Source organism: Ammospiza nelsoni, chromosome 1, assembly GCF_027579445.1.
Source record: "Ammospiza nelsoni isolate bAmmNel1 chromosome 1, bAmmNel1.pri, whole genome shotgun sequence".
Taxonomy (NCBI): Eukaryota; Metazoa; Chordata; class Aves; order Passeriformes; family Passerellidae; genus Ammospiza; species Ammospiza nelsoni.
In genome coordinates this window covers 117,968,325-117,987,736 of record NC_080633.1, presented here as the reverse complement: position 1 = coordinate 117,987,736, position 19,412 = coordinate 117,968,325, and the positions used below count along the sequence as shown (strand labels likewise).

At 37.8% G+C, this 19,412-nt stretch overlaps 1 protein-coding gene across 1 annotated transcript in view; it reads right to left on the bottom strand.

Annotated features, from left to right (window-relative positions):
* The window catches only part of NKAIN3 (sodium/potassium transporting ATPase interacting 3), a 332,682-nt gene that overhangs the window by 72,798 nt on the left and 240,472 nt on the right, over positions 1-19,412 (bottom strand). The window contains exon 4 of the mRNA XM_059470082.1: positions 11,480-11,677. Coding sequence (XP_059326065.1) covers positions 11,480-11,677 — 198 coding nt within the window. The remainder of the gene's footprint in view (positions 1-11,479; positions 11,678-19,412) is intronic.

Sequence of the window (19,412 nt, the reverse complement as noted above, 5' to 3'; positions counted from 1 at the left end):
AGCTCAAAATGTGTTCTGAACTTGGTAGGTGCTCCTCCCTGCCTGTGGCAGGAAAGAGGGAAATAGATGCTCTCTAAAGTCCCTTCCAACCCAAACCATTCTATGACTCCAAAAATCATGTGTAGGGACCATGGGATATGACACATACATACTCCCAGATACTGTCTTGAATTTTGGGTGGCAAAAGGAATTTTGAATTATGTTTATTGGGGAAGCTGAAGTAAATTACCTTGGTAAACTTGTGTGCTTTTTTTTTTCCTAAGAAGTAATCCTATCCTCTATTTGGAAGTTTAAGGAATAGCATTAAAGTTGCTTTCTAAGTAAGTTAGGTGGTCTGGGGTAGCTGTTATTGCTAATTAGGCCTAAGACCATTTTCAGGCAAAACAAAATAAGCACACGCAAAAGAAGAGAGAAATCAACACCAGAGCAAAAAAAAAAAAAAAAAAATTGCAACTGCACCTTCTAGCATAGCCGCTTATTTGTGAGATCAGCAGTGGGCATGGCATAGATTTCTGTAATTCGCTCCTACTCTTGGTCATTTGTATCCATAACAAAACATGTAGCAAATTGATTTCAGCTGCCTAAAGCAATGACAGAAGTTAGAGTCATGTTAGGGAAGGAAAATATGTCTCTCTTCATAGTTAAACCAGATCTCTCTGCAAAAGTGGTAGAGAAAATAAGAACATAAAGGGGAGAAGTAAAGGAAGTGCAAAGCTTGCAGTCCAGTTGTGTTCTAGACTCAGCTCCTCTTTGGGCAGGTTTGGAGAGAGCATCTGTATGTGAGGTTACTGGCAGAACCATGGTCCCAGGAAGAGGAAAGGGAGAAGTAATTACTAAACACTTGAGTCTTTCCAGTTCACTCCTGCTTGCCAAGGTAAAAATCAGTATTCAGGGAGGGGAACTTGGCAATCCCTGGCCATTAGTGATAAGAGATACCAAGAAGATGAACTTTGTAAGAAAAACCTGAGAATCAGCATATTACTTGAATCAACACTCAAGCTGGTGTCTGGTATAATTGACCAGGATGCAACTTTAGTTTTCTGTGTTGATCTTTATATTTAATTTACTATTAAAAGATAATGTTTTTATATTATGCACGTATGTGTGTGACGATATCAGGTACATTATAAAGTAAGTAACAAGATAAAAATAAATTAAATAACTCATACATAAAAATGGAAACGATCATGTTCTTTTAAGAGGCTGTTTAATTGCTTATAAATTTTACTGTCATTCACAATGATTATCAATTAATCTACATAGCATTAATTTACATAGGAGGTAATGGAAAGTTAAGCTAGAAAGTTTCACATCACTTAGAATGATTTCTTGAAAAATCTTTACTTGTAGCTTAGATTCAGACAGATCCAGCAGATGTATTTCACCACACCTGATTTATTCAATTATCATTTTCAGACTAACATCAGCATTATGGAACAACACCATTATTCATCATTCTTTTCCTTCTCTGGGGACAATTGTTTCAACTTAAGCCTTCTACATGGGTGCAAAGAAATGAAATTTGCTTCTCAGGCCTCTACTTTAACATGATTCTGTCCTTTTGGAACAGTTACTGACATCACAAAAAAACTCACAAACTGAAAGTAATTTACATCAGTCTCCCTTTCAAGACCTCTAAAAATCTTACCTATTTAACTCATAAACAAAACACAGCAAAGAAATGCCTCAAGCATCCATTTCACTCAGTGTCTACCTATTCTGAACCTTCAGAGTACACAAAAATCCTTATAGCTACTTATTCCTAGACATACCCTCACACAAACTGTCCTTCTCATCTGTGTTTGTGGCTTTTCTTTCGATTGCAAGTCTCTCTTCCTTTGTTCTATAAAAGAGTATTAAAAGTGTCTAACTTGGGCAAGTTAGACAACTGCTGAGAAATTTAAACTTAAAAAAGGCAAATTCACTAGGTAACTCTATGTAACTTACTAATGCAATATTGTAAAGCATCATTTCTTAGGTTTTTATCAACATGCATCTTGACTGCACTCATGTACAAACTTCTTAATCTCTCTCGGTATATTGCAGTGGCAGCCAAACTCTGCTCTCTGGTACCTTGTCTATAATCCTTCCCAACTTTCCTTCCTCCCACATGGAGCTATTCACACCCCTAATCTGTGAATGAGGAGTGTTGTGGCAGCCATCTCCTTTGGCAGGCCCAGAAGCAGCACAAGAACTACGCCTGCATCACTACTGCAGCTCAGTGCCTTTCCCTACACAATGTGTCCAAGGATTTTGCATGAGCTGGGCTCTTTCCATGCCCAGCACCTTCCACAGGAGAGCTGAGAGGAGATTAGCATTTATGGCAAAGGATGGAACAGTCCCTTATTAAGTCCACCATGCCCTGTAGTCAAATGTGTCACCAGCATGGGTGGCGACATGGGAAAGCACATCCTGAGCTAGACTCACAGTCTTGGTGGGATTCCCTGCTCTGCTTTGAAAAATAAAAAGGAAACAGTTACATTTTTAACAGTTTTCATGATACTAGATAGAAAACAAAGAATGGTCACAAGGTGAGCAGATTTATTACAGAATTTGGGCAAGAAGACGTAGCTACAAAAGCTATGAGGGCAACATTTGCAGAGAACAGGGCTTTTAAAACTTACTCTGCGCTGCAATCTTCCTGTATCAAAATCTATTTTCCTTGAAAACCTCATGTGTCCTTCTGTGCATAGCTCTGAGAGTGTAGTGGTTTTGGTTTGCCAATTTGAGATTCCCCAGCCCATGCACCAAATAATGTGGTGGGTTCAATGTTGGCTAAATGTTATTGCACACTGCTAGATACTGCAGGGCAGCAGACAGAAGTGGGATTACAGGGAGGAGACCATGCTTGATATGGTGAAGAAGCTCTCAGGAGCTCCTCTCAGAAAAAAAAATCACTTCTATGGGTGGCTCCAATGGAAAACCAGCACAGACAGCAAGTAGTTCCATGAGTGCATATGCACCCTGACTTCCCTCCTCAGTGAAAATCAAATAATTTCCTCAAATCTTGAGGAGTATGGGTTGCTTCACTGCTTGTTTAATGAAATCCTTCCCCTGGTATCTCCTATTTCCCTAGGAAAAAACAGAAAGCATTGTAAATCGCTGGAGACTGCATTTGAGAAAAGAATTCTTTCTGCAGTCCAGTCACATTCAGGCAACAAATTTCAGTGGAAGACCTAGGCTGTGGATTTAGTACATGATTAAAAGAAAAATGTCCTGTCAGTGGAAGCTCACACAGAGATGGGTTTTAATCAGGGGATAGTTTTCCCTCATATAAGAAAGTCTGGGCACATGGGTATCAACTACAATATGCAGAAAGAATCATGCTGCTGAGCAGGAGTAAGCACACATTTATTGCTGTTAGGCTCAGTGAGACTGCAGTGGGAGGGTCACCTCTGGTTTGCCTGTGTATTTTACACTACATGTGCAGGCTAAGGAATAAGTAAAATAGTAAAACATCTTTATTTCAAATCATATCTGAATGTAAAAGTCAATTAGAGAACTGTGTTCTTCAGAAATTAAAAAAACATAACAACACAACCAAACCAAACCAAAAAAATCCAGCAAAGTCAAGCCTATCCAGAGCTGTCAATCACCATGTGAACTCCTAGCCTAGAGAAGATAATTTCCTTAGCTGATTGATCAACTTCACAGCTGGAGCAAATCTGATGCAGCAAAGCTCTCTGCTCTGAATTGCAGCTTGGCAGAAAGGCACAAGTTTTATTCCACCTTCCAAGTAAACTATCATGCCCTGATTCCTACAGGCAGCTGAAAGCTGGTGAATGTCCTGAGAGGCATGAAGACAAATATCTAAGGAAACAATGTGCTCTGGCCTTTGGAATTTCCAGGATCTTTGGTGTCCCAGTAGCTCATCTAAGTGTTAAAGGTTTCCAATGATATAGCCAAGAAAATATCCCTAAAGTTCAAAGCAAATACTGCTTTCACTTTTCTTAATGAAAATGTTTGATTTATGTGTTCCCTAAAAAAAAGGTTTAGATTGGCAATCTCTGTTACATTTTTCACTTCATTCTCTTATGATTTCCAAATGCCTGGTGCAACATTCAGCATTCTGCTCAGCTCTAAAGACAGCATGTAGGCATACAAGTTTGCTGAGGCACTTTAACCTGTCTTTACCTCCTTCACCACCTCTCCTGCTTGTTTGCAGAGGTACTCACTTGTATTGGAATCAATAATCACCATGTTTACTGTGCACTGGGCTGCTGCAGTTCCCTGCTCAGTGCTAGTTCAGGTCAACTTCAGAAATGAAGTCCAATGAAGGAAACTAATCAAAATGAAGGTATCTATCTGAGAATTGCAGTAACTAAATTGCAGACATTTTGTCTATGGCAGTGTTTCTGCCATGGGCATGGCAATTATGGGCAGAGGTTGAAGGAGGGAAACCATAAATCTCCCATTTACTTCCAGTTCTTTTGCATAATTGGACTGAAATGTTAGTGAGCTCCATAAAAATTAAAATAAACAATTTGTGGAAATAGAAGTATTTCAGAATTCCTGCACAGAACTTCAGTAGCATTTTTGACAATTCAGAAATTGTCGCAGTAATTTTCAGTGTTGTGTAAAATGGCAAACAACTCTATATCAAGTATTAGAAAATATGCAGAACAATTTCTTATGTAGATTGCCAAGGTGAGGGCACTTCTATATTGCTAATGCTTGAACTGTTGTCTGCTATGCCCTCAGTCTCAGCCAGCTCTGGTGCAAAAGTTGGCCAAGGTTTTTTGACAAATCTTTATCATAATAATTAACGAATGAAAATGCAAGTAGCTATAATATAATGGTTTTCAGTTCCTTTTAAATGAGCTGCTTGAAAAAGCAGACATCCCTGGATTGACAACTGAGATGAAAAACCACAGATTTATCTTGATCCTGTCTTACACAGCTGCTTTATTGACCCAGACTGGTAATTAGACAAATATACTTGTGTATTTTACTATCTACACACAGCCATGAATAATGATGTCTGACTAAATTTAGCAAGAAAGGATAAAGGCATTTCTAGAATGTTAGTGCAGGTACAGTCTCTCACTATTTTTCTTTCTCTTGGCTATACTTTTTTAACACTGAAGGCTTGTAAGTGGCAAAGGTGAAATGGGCTGTATGCATCCCTGAACCAATACCACAAACAGTGGAGGAATTACACAAGGCATAGATTGTGATACAAACACAATGACACAACTACAACAAAGCAGTGGAGGTAAATTCAAATCTGCAGCCTCTTTGCAGTCTGTTTCAGAGATTGACAACTCCTCTGTAATATTGCCCAGGCTGACAAAAGTATTCTGATTTTCAATAATCTGGTGATCTCACTAAACTTACTAATAAATCTGTGAGAAGCCAACAGCCTACCATAATTGTTTATTCACATGACCAAGAGACAAGTGCTCCTGGCTATTCTTGGGTTTATTGTTGTTGTGATGATGATGCTTATGATGATGGTTGTGATGAAGAACAGGCATATCTTTCATACAGTTTTCTGAAGAAATGTTGAAGTTCTAGTCTGCCAACAATGAAAAAAGTTAATTTCCACACCACTTGGCAATTGTTTGTTATGAAAAAGAAGACCAACTCTTTTCTAAATGAAAAATGTCGAAAGAATGCAAACTAAAATTAAAGAAAATATGTAATACCTTGAGGACAACTATATTTTACTCATGTAATTCCTGTAGGTCCCAACTCTAAATTACCTCAGGCTTTTTTATCACATGTGAATATTGACTGGCTTTCTGAATCAATCACATGTCACTCAAAGAAATGGAATGAGAGCAAGGAACCTGCCTGAGCACTGGTGTCAGCCCCTGCAGTGATTTTCTCTGGGGAGCACCATACATGATATTCTTCCTTGCATTCTTTTCTGTCCAATTATAAAAATAGCAGGGCCATAACTAATGGGAAAAAGGGGCTGCTGCAATGACCCAGAGGAGCCACATTATTTATTGATATCATTAAACCTTTTGTTACATTTAAATAAATATGAACCAAACTGCAGCTCTGGCTGACTGAAGGCAGGGGCAAAAGCTGCTTTGCAACCTCTTTTGAAGCAATTCCTGGAGCTTTCCCAACTGCATAGAGGTCATCTAAACATCAGGGATAGAGGAAGAGCCATCCAAATCAACCCAAAAAAGCATTCAAATTTATGGGTCAGTAGTAAAAGCTTGGTAAATGACCTGAAATACATTGAGCCACTCCAGCACTGACCATGATCATAGTCTCTATAGCTCAGTAGTCACAGTGTTTCCCTTGATTAATTATTTACACAGGACTCATAACCTCCATTTAATGTCTGTTGTGCTAAATATCTTTTTAAATTAAATTTTATTTTTCTCTGATGATAAAAAAAAATCACTTAGGTCTACCAAATGTCATAATTAATCCTTATGTTAAACAATCAACATTTGGCAGATTCTTTGAAGACAGCAGGGCAGAAATAATTCACAAAGCAAGACAATTGCATGGAGTCAGTATGAGGCACTGACTGGTGACAGATATCCAGAAATTAAGTCAGATCCTTGCTTATCATTTCCCTATAGATGTGATGCTTGTACGTACTGGAGAGAAGAATAGAGATTAAGAACATCAGAGAACTGTGAGGAAAAAGAAAGAGGAATAGAGTCCTCACAAACAAGAGGATGCAATGATCTTTATGACACAAATGATTTTATTATTATGAATAATAATAATAATAATAATGAAAATTCAAAATATTTGAAATCATCATATCTGGTTAATTAAAGCAGGATAACCCAGCAAATGTATGGATGACAAGTCTAAGAATACTAACGAGTAGATTTTTAAAAGTATTTATCATCAACCTATATCAATAGTTATTAATCTTTTGGGCAGGTAGGGGCCATTTTTATAGAAAATTAAGAAGGAGCTTGGGCTGCATAGGGCAGACTACTGCCATCAGATGAAGGGAGGTGATCCTGTCCCTCTGGTCAGCACTGCTGAGCCTCAGCTGCAGCCATTCTCCCAGGTCTTGAATGGAGCAGGCAATGAGGATGGAGCCAGACTCTTCTCAGTGGTGCCCAGTGACAGGACCAGGGGCAATGGGTACAAACTGGAACACAGAGGGTTCCCTCTGAACACCAGAAAACACTTTTTCAATGTGAGGGTTATCAAGCCAAGCCAAGGCACAGGTTGCTCAGGGAGGTTATGGAGTCTCCCTCCTTGGAGATATTCAGAAGCTGTTTGTTCACAGTGCTGGGGAGGCTGCTCTAGGTGCACCCAGCTAAGGGTCAGGGGGGTTGGATCAGATGACCTCCAGAGGGCCCGTCCCACCCCATCCCTTCTGTGTGAGTTTTTGATACAGAGATTGCAATTGTTCTACTAGTGGTAGACATTTTACTGAGCATTCAGACACTGTTGGAAGCTGCTGTAGAAGCCCGTTGCCTCTTAGGGAAAGCATTCAACATTTACAAATTCATGAGTTGAAAGAAGTACTGGGAAGGTATTTTTTTGGGACGTACACTTCAGCAGATGGTGACTCTGCTCACAGTGACCACAGTATCCAGTTCCAAATTTGGCTACCAGGAGTGCTTTTTCTTATATTTCTGATATTACAACTTCATTATATTCTGTAGAAAGTAATGTATTTTTCTATTTTAATGTATGTTTTGTGCTTGGCAGTGTATGTGATAAGCTATCCACCACAGATAACTTTACCTTAGGCAGATACGCTCACTGCTTTTTACTTCACAATGGAAAAAAAATCAGTATTGTTAATCTCCCTGTATTACATATTTGTCTGAATTTATACATGGCTCTGCAAGACAGAGTTTGGGGGTTTTTTTGTGGCTATTCCTCCTCTGTAGGTCCAGCAGGCAGCCTGAGGGTTAAAATAATTGACACTCATGAGAGGCAGCAGATGGACATCCACAAAGTAAACCAGAAGCTTCCTTCAAAATATCCTGAATTTGCATTACCATGCCAAAGAGCTTGCGTGTTTTGCATGTTTTTAGGGTTAGGGTTTTCACTTTCTTTGCTTCCCCCCAGCTTTCAGTGGTCTGGATTTTAGGTTATCCTTCTCTACCTTGATGAGAATGGAAGGAAAAGTAACTTCACCTTGTCCAACGCAGCATTGAATGAAAGTAATGTGTCCTGGCCCAGAAACATGTAGTTGTGTCAGCCCATTGCTCTGCCAAGATTTATTAATTTTGCTTCTTCAGCACTGATGAAGTCATGTGGCTGCTAATTCCAGAGTTAGCACAGTGAACCCTGGCTTGGGGCTTTGTGCTGCCCTGTGTTAATGTCATATCAGGCTCTGGGTCTAATACAAATCTCTCTGCAATAACTTGGAGAACTTTTTAATGTTCAGGCTATTGAAGCCAGCGTGTACCTGGCATTTAATACTCTCAGTGTGCATTAACTATTTCCAAATAACAACAAAAATTGTATGAAATTTTCTTCTCAAAGATGCTAAGCTGTCACCATTTTGACTGCATTATTAATTTGTTCCCTGAAAACTGAGGGTTCTGATGTTCTGTCTTGCATTTTAAAGGTGTTGTGCAGAAGAATTTATTCATCAAAATAATATATCTATTATGCCCTACAGCAAATAAATATAGATTTTAAACACAAGATTAACTATAATTATTCTTTACTATTAATTGCATCCCATTCTCTCATACTTCTCTTGATTCTCCCTCAAGTTAAAGAAATGTTTAACATCTTCAACTACCAATTACTTACATAGGCACCCAGAATCAGGATGAGATACAAAGTTACTGGTTCATCAATAAAAATATATATTTAGAAACAACTAAAAAGCAGATGTAAAAATAGCTTTACTGTGTTAAAATTAAATAAATAGATGTTAAGCCTATTTCCTGAAGCAGGGTTTAATGTAACTGCAGCTGCAGCATTCTCTGCATATAAAACTATACCAGTTAAAAAAAAAAAAAAGTCACCTTTAAAAAATGCTGCTAGTGAGTTATATATCTCGACAGGTATCCAATACTTACCCCTCGGAGGTGTTTCTTCTTTCAGAGGCTCTAACTCCCTACCAAATGGAAGTGTTTGTATTCCCAGTCATTTGGACAAAGCTTAGCATGGTAAAATGATTTGTTATGCCAAGGAAGTTTTTTACACTGTAAAATGGTTTGTTACACTACTATTGCCTCATAAAAATGTTAAGAAAACTAAGTAGATAGTAAGGTCCAAAAAGGAATAGTATGCTTTTGGGACTAGCTACCAGGAAAAGGTAAAAAAAATTATCTCATGATCTACATACAGTTCCCCAGTCCTTTGAAAAGTCAACCGAAATGACCTTTTAACTAACAACTGAAATTGGTACTCCAATTAGGAAAAGAAGTTATGCATCCAAAATGGATGGGAACTTCCTTAAGCCAGTAGTATTCAGAAATGGGAGGAAACTGCAAATTATTTGATAATCCAGGTGGTGACTTCTCTATTGTGTCATGGTACATAAAACAAGCATACATTACAATTCAGAATGGAAACTGAAGTACAGATTCATGGTATGTTAATCATAACATGTCACGGATGGCGTAGCAAGATAGTAAAACTGGAGGAAAACTTCAAATTTTGTACAGTATTTTAATTTTAGCATTGTTTATATAATTCAAAGCACTATCTGAAATGGGAAACTATTTAATTCACAGTCATTCCTCATAAGTTCTGGGCACATTTTAAATTTTTAATTTAATTAAAATTTTGAATTTTTATTTAATCCAGCACAGCAATCAGTCAGTTCTTTAGAAAGAAAAGGCCAGTTACATCTTTCAATTTTTAATTATTACAGAATTTCTCTATTTTTATATTCAATATTTTTTAGTTTGTATATATTAATTGTGTTTATTCTAATATTTGAATATTAATATTTGTATTCCTGCCATTTGGCAGAACTGTACTGCACTGATAAGTGCAAAAAACAATTCCTGTGATCAACAACCAGCTGAATTTAAAAATAATTTAAAAAATAATTTCAAATTTAAATTAACCAGTGAGATTTATTCCACAGATGCCTTTTACTTTGCAAGTGGTAGTATATACCAGATTGTTAATAAAACAGCTTGAAATACTGAACGGACCAGAAATATGCATCCCTTCTGGCTGTGCAGACCAGGTACCTCACCTGACTAGCAGGTGTGGACTGCAGACTGCACCTCTTGTCCCACTGTCTAACAGGGTCATCGTGAGGACCATGAGCCACGAGCATTTATGTTCTCAAAATAGGTATATTTTGAGATATACCTATAGATGTACCCCTGGATATCTGGGGTGATCGATCCTATGCGCAGCCACCCAGAGTCTGCCAGCTGCACTGCACTACCCACAGCTATGAAAAGAGCTAACGCTTCTAGAAGATCACACACAGCTCATGCCAAATGACCTGTTAATCACAAGCAGAAGCAGACAAGAGGAAAAACTGTGGCCAAGACTGGGTTGTTGCTCCCAAAACAACTGATTGAGTCCCAGCACTTCCCTGCACTGCAGGCTTTTACAACAACTTCTTGTGATTTCATTTTTTGACTGATGCTGCAACAAATGTGGACAATGGAGGTAGAGTGTTCTGATAATGCAGAGTTCAAGGAGAGAAAGAATTACATGGTTAGATATAAACACGTACTTTAATTCCTAACATTTTTTTTTCACCTTTTTCAAGGATCAATCCATAGCTGAGTCTGGGAAGAAACTTAGCTACATATCATGTAAAATACATTTACAATCAGGGCTGAGTAAATGGCATCCTTGATTGTGAACTACAAAAAGGTTTTGGCAAATTAATTTTGGGCAAGTCTGCTTTGCTTTGCTCTACATCTCAATGAATGAGAGCCAAGGACTCAAGTGAATTTCCACTAATCCCAACTGTGGCCAGAATGGGTATTAGGTCTGTACAGAACTTGAAGAGATATAAGAAAAGAAAGGAACAGTGCACATTTTAGTAATGTGTATATAATTCTCTAATTCAAAACACAATTAAAAATCTCTGCTGTCACAGACATATTTTATGAAAAATCCTTTTGCTACAATTTTTCTCCTGAGAAGCTGAGAAGCCTCAGAAACGAAACGTAAACAATAATTATCTGCTGCTGTGGAATGCAACAGGTGCATCTTTGATTGGTCTCATGTTGTTGCTTTAATTAATGGCCAGTCACAGTCCAGCTGTCTCAGACTCTCTGGTCAGTCACAAGAGTTTATTATCATGCCATTCCTTTCCTTTCTAGCCTTCTGATGAAATCCTTTCTTCTATTCTTTAGTATAGTTTCAATATATCATTTTGTTTAAATATAATATATATCATAAAATAATAAATCAGCCTTCTGAAACATGGAGTCAAGATTCTCATCTCTTCCCTCGTCCTGGGACCCCTGCGAACACCACCACACTCTGCAGCCATCCATCACCCACTTCACTCCCTTTCCAGAACATGCAGCAAGAGCAGGCTGTGCGTGAAAGAACCGATGGAATACCAGCAGGAGAAGAACCGCGAACTTACAGAGAGGAGTATTTGGATAGCGCTGTGAATGACCTCTAGGTACTGGAAATCAATGATGCAGCCTGTCACGGAGACGTAGGAGTAATCCTCCAGGACGCCAGGGGAAGAAGGACGCACCACCCTTCGTACGCAGCCGGGCCCGTGCTCCCGCCACCAGGAGCGGTGCATGGAGATGTTAAAGGTCATGAGATCCGTCTCCTAGGAGAGGGAGGGCAAAAACTGTGAACACATTTCAGTTTTCGTTTTTAAGGTGAAGAAAGGGGAAATAAGAGAACTTTTCTATCATAAAGGCAATGAGGTAATTATCCTTAATCCTCACCCCAGTAATTCTAGCATGAGAGTAGAATATTGGAGAGAGGAAATGGCAAATTTTCATTGATTATTTTGCAGTTGTGCAAAGGAACTTCTGCCTGGCATAAGAACCATCCCACCAGGTACTGTACAAACACATGTTACCTTGGACTTATCACCTGAAAAGCAATTTTAATGTTACTTTATTAGAAGGTCACTTAAGGACTGTTCTTTTTTTTTTTTAACAGACAATCGAACCAGTTTTACCCCATGGTACTGGAGACAACCTGAATGAAATTTACATCATATTTGATGACTTCCATCACCAGAATCAAATGAGATGTCTCCAGCCAAGCACCCTGCTCTCTTTTCTTCCCTCTGCCTCTCATCCAGATTACCAACTTCTCAGCTGAGAGAACAGACCCACATTGGTGAACTGATCTGTGTTTAAAATAAAAGCAGTAAGTTCTCTTCACTCAAATAATCTTCCAGATCAGATATTAAACCTACCCAGATGAGTACTGGTTGCACTCTAACCCACACAGGATGTATATGTCTGTGCATTTTAGTAAACATCATACCACTTCCACGTGGAGCAGTCAAAGTGGCAAACCTACTAATGTACTAAAGATTTTCCAAGAACTTACCTATGAAGTACAAGCATGACAATTCATTTGAATTAACAAAACATTTGGTTATTCAGGTCATGTATAAAAAAGATACAGGTATAAAAAAAATAAAAATGCACTCAAGTTGAATGAATGACATTTAAATGCAAAAAACACCCAAGCCTCCTCACTGGAGAGAAATGAGAGTGTAAAGTATCAATATAATATTGCTACTTTAAATAATTAATTCAGATTTATGTTCCCATGATTCTCATTCTGAACTCCAAGTAAAAAATGTCTGCAAAACTGTCAGCCATGTGCCCACAAAATACCCCTGCCTTCCATATATGACAGTTTGTGAGCACTGCCTTGACACCACTTTGCCCTTTGCAACCTACAAATATGTCCTGTCTTTGGCCATTTACTTCTACCCCAAGCAAAGGGAAATTCAGTCCAGATTCCAGTTGCAGAAGTAGTTAATTTGTTATTTTCCTTTGTTAATTGCCTTCATTCTGGCCTCACCTGAAAGTTAACATGGGAATTAAATCCTGCCATCTTAACTATATCTTGGTTATCAGTAAGAAGTCTGCCTTTGTGATCTGCTGATTTTTTCTCCACCACTTCTCTACCCTTTAAATACAGAGTTGCTAGATTTCCAAATGCATTATTTCGAGTTGATGAGCCATTTGTCTTTTGACTTTGCATGTCAATCCTTGATACTGGTTCAGAAAATTTTCAGCTGCAACATGAAAACAGCTTGTGAAATAAGAAGCTGACAAGCAACACAGTTTAATGAAAATATAATCATAAATATAGAGTCACAAGAAACAGCCAGGGAGGGCTTTCTTTGTACAACAATGCCAGAGATTGCACAGTGTAATCAAGTGCTTTTAAAGATTGTCAACTCAAAGAAATGCCAGTTGTCAAGCAGCACACACATATTCCATCTAACCTAGCTCAGAAAGCATTTGCTAAGAAGGAATGTGGATTGCTGGGTTCGTGTGCATCAAATATTGTGAGGTAACAGTTTGTTATCACAACTGTGGGAATAAATTGTGACGCCCATGCTGTTGGTGTCACATCTTCCTTTGCTCTTGAAGGCTTATTTATCCTTTATTGTTTTTTGTCTTTGTGTTTTTAAAATTATATTTTGTTACAGTATTCATAGTTGGCTAGTTCACAGCCAATGAAAAAATTCCATCGGGAAACAGCTTGATAAATTTGGCCAACACATGTAAAATGTAACATTTTGCATATGAACAGTAAATAAAATATTTTATAAATAAAATCTTTCATTTCTGGAATACTGTTATGTGTGGCTCTTGGGGTGATTAAAAAAAATTGCTTGCATGATGGTCATGTTCACATTTTGAGGCTCCTGGTGATTCAGGTAAAAAGGAAACAGAAAAAAACCCAAAAAAACCCCCAAAAAATCCCCCCAAAAAAACCAAGCCAACCAAAAAGTCATCACAGCACTTGCTACCTTTTTAAAAATAAATTCTCCTTCAGAAATTCTGGATAAAGTCTAAAAGAGGAGATTTTCATAATTGCTTTTCACTTTGTGTATTACGTCCTGAGCTCTCAAAGCAGGTAAAAGCAGATAATGATGGCCCAGCAAGGATCAGTTTTAGAAATGCAAACAAAACCACTTGGTGCATTAGCTTGACCTCTGAAATATCACTTCACAAAATGGCAGCCATAAGCCCTTCAAGCTGATAAATGTTAAGCTGCTAATCAATATAAGAAAGCCTGACAACAGAAAAATCAATTTTTACTTTTTTTTTTAGCAGCTGAAACACTTCTCACTAACTACTTGGAGATTCTTAATCCGTAAAGTGAGTCAAATGCAACAAGCATTAAAAAAATTAACCTGTATCTTTATCATCATTTACAGAACTATAGAAAATTCAAAGACTCTTTGCTGGGATGATCAGGTTTTAAATATCAGTGAACTCCTGAGAGCGTTTTGGTATTCGTAAATTCACAGCTTGGAAACTCTGAGCATGCTGAAAAAGCTGCTGCCCAAGGGGCTTATTTTCAGCACCATGTTAAATGAAAGTTAAGATTTTTCAGAAAGTACGAGCAGATGCCCAAAGTTTTTCAATAAATCACTTACTATCTTCCAATTATTCATATTAAAAAAAAATTGTATAAAATGTTTAATCATCAGTGACAATTCAAATGCTTATTTCGTAGGAAAAAAATGCTGCTGCTTCAAAGCAAGAGATTCTTTCAGGCTCTGTACAAGGGAAACCAAGTTGTCCTTCTAACTGACCCAGTTTGGATTCATTTAAAAGTTGAAATTTCTATCATGGATGTAAAATTGCTCCCTTCTGAGCATGTATCTTGACTTTAATACCACACATCAGCAGGTAAACTATACTTCCTCAGCTGATGACCTCTCAGATAGACACCACGAACAGAGAGGGGACAGAACACAGGTAACAGGTATTCCAGGAAAATTGTGAGACTTAGGGAAGTGACACCGGAAAGTGAAATCCCATCTCTACTCCTCCCTTTTTTAGTCAGCATTAAAGCAATACTCCAATCTGTGGTAAGAAGTGTGCTCCTGAGTATAGGATCAGCCCCATAATCATACTTTACTGATGTAGAGTCCCAATTCACTGTCTACAGCGTTTTAATCCTTTAAACTATATAGAGGATTTGTGTTGGCTGTCAGCCCAAGGATTAATTTTGATTATTATTGGAAATCATTGCTATGGCAGATACATTCTTTTAAGGTGAGATGTAATCCCTGTGAGTCTGAGTAATGCTGTTTCCAAGTGCTTGGGGATAATGTTTAATTTCATTATGTCTGCCTAAATTCTACATTTGGTTTCAATTGGACATTTTCTATCGGGCAGAGCTTTGAGCAACCTGTTCTAGTGAAAGATGTCCCTGCCCATAGCAGGGAGGTTGTTCTAGATGATCTTTGAAGGTGCCTTCTGATCCAAAGAATCCTGTGATTTTTTTGATTCAATTTTTAGATGGTGAATCTAGGAAAAATTCAACAAATAGCATAAGATGGCTTATTTTGAAACTACGGAGTAATAACAGGTATGATGTTCCTTTCATTTATTTGTGTGAAATTTACACACAGTATCTATAACAACAACACAAAAAATTAATGAGAAATTAGGACTACCTAAAATCACTAGTTTAAAGAAAACAAAAAGAAGGCATTGAAACTCCATGGAGAAAACCCAATGCACCAAGATTGCCTTGCACAACAAACAAATATTATGCTGTGACATGATTACCACCACAGCTATTTGTTCTTTCAGTGTATGCTTCTGCTTTATGACATGTTATTTTCTATTTCTTTCACTCCTTGCTGGAATTTAAAAATACACTCTTAGGAAAAGTATAACAAAAACAGTGCTTTGAGCAGGATGGAAGAAAATCCCTTTTTTCCTTCAGAAAACACCAGTCAACACTTGAAATTTTATAGACAAGTGAAAGAGCACAAAGGCCTGGCAAAACATAATCTTAGAGATCTTGACTTTATTGTTGCTTGTGTGGTACCTAGCCTTTTTATTTTATTGATACATACTATATTGCTTATTATAAATGGACATTAGGCTGAGGCGTTAAATATTCCCATTCCATTTCCTAAGTGTAACAAGGATGCTCTGTTCTGATTTGCTACACATATTTTGTTTAAGCAGTGAGGAGAAAAGATTTTCAATCACCACTTGCTCAACAGGTAATAAAAGTTTATATGCATAATGCTAGAAAAGGACTAGCACATTTCCTTGCAATTCCCCAGACCCAATTATGTTTGTAATTAAGATGCAGGGTTGTTGGCAGGGACAAGGGACACACAAATTCCTTAGTATCTAATCTCAAGGAGACCTTGATCCTCATTAGATACAAATTATGTGTCCCAGCATTAATGAAATCCACTCTAATTGTGCAAGTACTTGGAAACATGACCATCAGCTATTAGCCAAAGACCCCCACTGGCAGCATCACCCTCCTGCTTTTACTTGAAACAACAGGTTCTGATTCCAGCTTGCTCTGTGAGTGACCAGTTACATTACATCTCCTCTTGCTACTGCTGAACAAACAGTTTTGAAGGCCTGGGCAGACAATACTGAAGAAGGCCATTTCCCATTTCCAAATGAGGAATTTTGCATCACTAGTTCCCACATTGTCTTTATTGGGATGACAGTTTTTGAATATTGACTAATTTTTTTTTCCTGGTGGTTTTTAATTTAAACTCTTGCCTCAATGTTACACTGATGGCTTTTACCTATTCCATGAGCTAGAGGTTGAAGGTAGCCCACTGAATAATTGTGGTAACCCGCTCAGCTGCTAATGGGATAGGACAATGAACCATGCTGATTCCAGGCTGCTCAAGATATGATACATCCAGCATCTTCACCTCATCCTGTGCACTCTGGAGAATAAATGACATGAAGAACATTCTTAAATTGAAGCTTATGAGTAAACTCTATTTGGGCTATTCATCTGTCTGCACTGGATGTCAGACAAGACATAGTAAATTGATCTCTGTGTTAGCAATGCACACTAAACCAGAGCAATCCTGTGATACACCTAACTTTATTACCATTAAAAGAGAAAATTCACAGTATCAAAATCTTCAGACACAGACAATGAGGTAACCCCATCATCGTGGGCTGAGAATGGTTAAAAGAGGTACACAGGCAAAGTAATTTTTGGTTGGTGTGATTAGAGGCTCATGGCTCCCACATGGCTCCCACTGACAGAGATTACTTCACATGGCAGAGAAAGATCTCCATATAAGCCTAATATTTTTTCCCCAAATCTGTCTGCACTACAAAACTTTTTAACCATTTGCCAACAGGCTACCCTCCACATCTACAATCCTCCAAAAAAAAAAGTATGAGTTAAGTTTACCAAGTACTGCCTTCTCCTTCTTTTACTAATTTTATTCCTTCAACTGTGGAGAGTGTTGCCAGATTTTATTTTTTACAAGTGAACATAATAATTTTGGAAAATTCATTTGGAAATTAGGGAGATGATCTACCTATGTTATTAAAAGTTTACTTGCATTGCTTTATTTGCTACATGCTCGGGGATCTGTATACTCTTTTGCAAAGCAAGCAATTTTAAAATTAGATTTACCAAACTTACTAGAAAAGTGGAATACAGTGGAATGTCTTTAGAAAGCAAGTCAACAAGAGAAGCGTACTGCTGTCTTCTTCATGCAGTCTTAGTATCAGTTGCAAGAAAAATTAGGAGAACTAGCAAGGGGCTGTTTTTGAAGCTTGTTGCCCCTGAGGATGAGCTCTGATCTTTGGCAATATTCAGATCCACGCTCAAATCCCAGCTCCACGTCTTTTTCTTGTTCAATCTCCCTTTTGTTGCAGTCTCTCTGTCTGAGAAACAGCCTAGAGAGGTAACAGAGTATGGCAGGGAAAAGCCTCAATACACAAAGAAAAAGCAGCTGAGATGGGGTGATTGGATCAATACGAGTCTTACCCACCACTTGTCACAGGAAATTCAACATGAACACAAACAAGTTACAACTGCCCAGAAAAGCTGTTGTGCTTCAGTGGAGTCCTTGACATGTGATTAAGCTGAGCACTTAGTTTGAAAATTGCTCTCACTATAACCTCTGATGATCCAGAGCTATGACAGAACACAGATTTGGAGTGATGCCAAACTCTGAGCGCTGCTTTGAGTTTTGAAGACTGAGAATATGGCAAGGGTTTGCATAAAGCCAAAGGTTTGTGCAGATTGGCATGTCCCTCACTCAAGCCAGGCCTGATTTTGACTGAAATGAAGAAGCAAGGCAGGACGGAAATGTAACATAGAGAAGAATTAGAAACATCTTTGGTACAGCCACCTATACCAATGATGTAGGAAAACATCTTGGGCCAGATAGATGGGAAAGGTTAAAAAGGCTTGAAACATCTTGGTGCACAAAAATGGGAAAACAGTATAATATGAGCCATAAAAAAATCTGTCCAAAATGTTTATAAACTACAAGCATTTGAAAAAGGAGTTTATAACATAAAACAATTTCAAGGCTCAGCAAGAACATTTTAGCTTTGTTGTTGCTGTTGCTGTTTTGAGCGGAATTGAGATCCCTATGGAGTCATTCATACATTTGAAATATCACAAAATTAAAATTTGATGCCTCAAAAATAAGCTACCACAACACTTACAGAAAACTCTTTCCCACACTATCTTATATTTACAATATTTCTTAAAAATTATTCCTGTTATTTTTACTTATATAATATTTCTCATTTAAGCATACAGGATCAGACTAATGTGCTGAGTACCTCACTATGTTTATAGTCTCTAAATATTCAAGAAATACACTGCTTAAAGAAATGGAGAAGACTCTTGCAGCGTTGATGGGAACTGGATTTTTCTAGTGTTAAAATGGAGAGGTCTGACCTGGGTTGGTTGTACTAAAAGTACTAATTCTTTACAGCACTTTGTCTTGTGCTATGGACACCCAAATATCACAAACCTTCCATTGAGTTTTAGTTTTAATGTCACTATGAAATTCATGGAAATAGAGGACACAGTTAGTGCCAAAACCCCAAAACCTAACATAAGCTCATATGAGGAACAGATGCAATGTAGCCTCTAGCTAAAACAGGATTTAACTTTGTTACTATCTAAATAACCATATTTTGTTCACAGTGGTTGTGAACAAAGGCAAAGCATGGGGATAAAGGCGTGATTAAGAATATAATGTTGTAACAATAGTACAGTTAATTTTAGTATTTTTCTTCCTTTCTGGTGGGTTCTGTGTTTTGTCTGTACATCTCAACTATAGAAATATCATAACATCTCTTGCTATGCAAGGAAATAAATTCTATGCTGGAAATAAACACACGAGAGCTTGGGTCCTAAATTTAAAGGTTTATCCCAGACTCTGATGACACTAAAATGCACCATAAAAAGACTTTTAAAAACTTCCTTGAATGTTAAAATTTCTGACAAGAAAAATATCTCCCTGTTTTAAGACTAGCCAGAAAGATCCTACCTGCATCCAGGAACACTTTTAAAGATTAATAGGCCTGTTT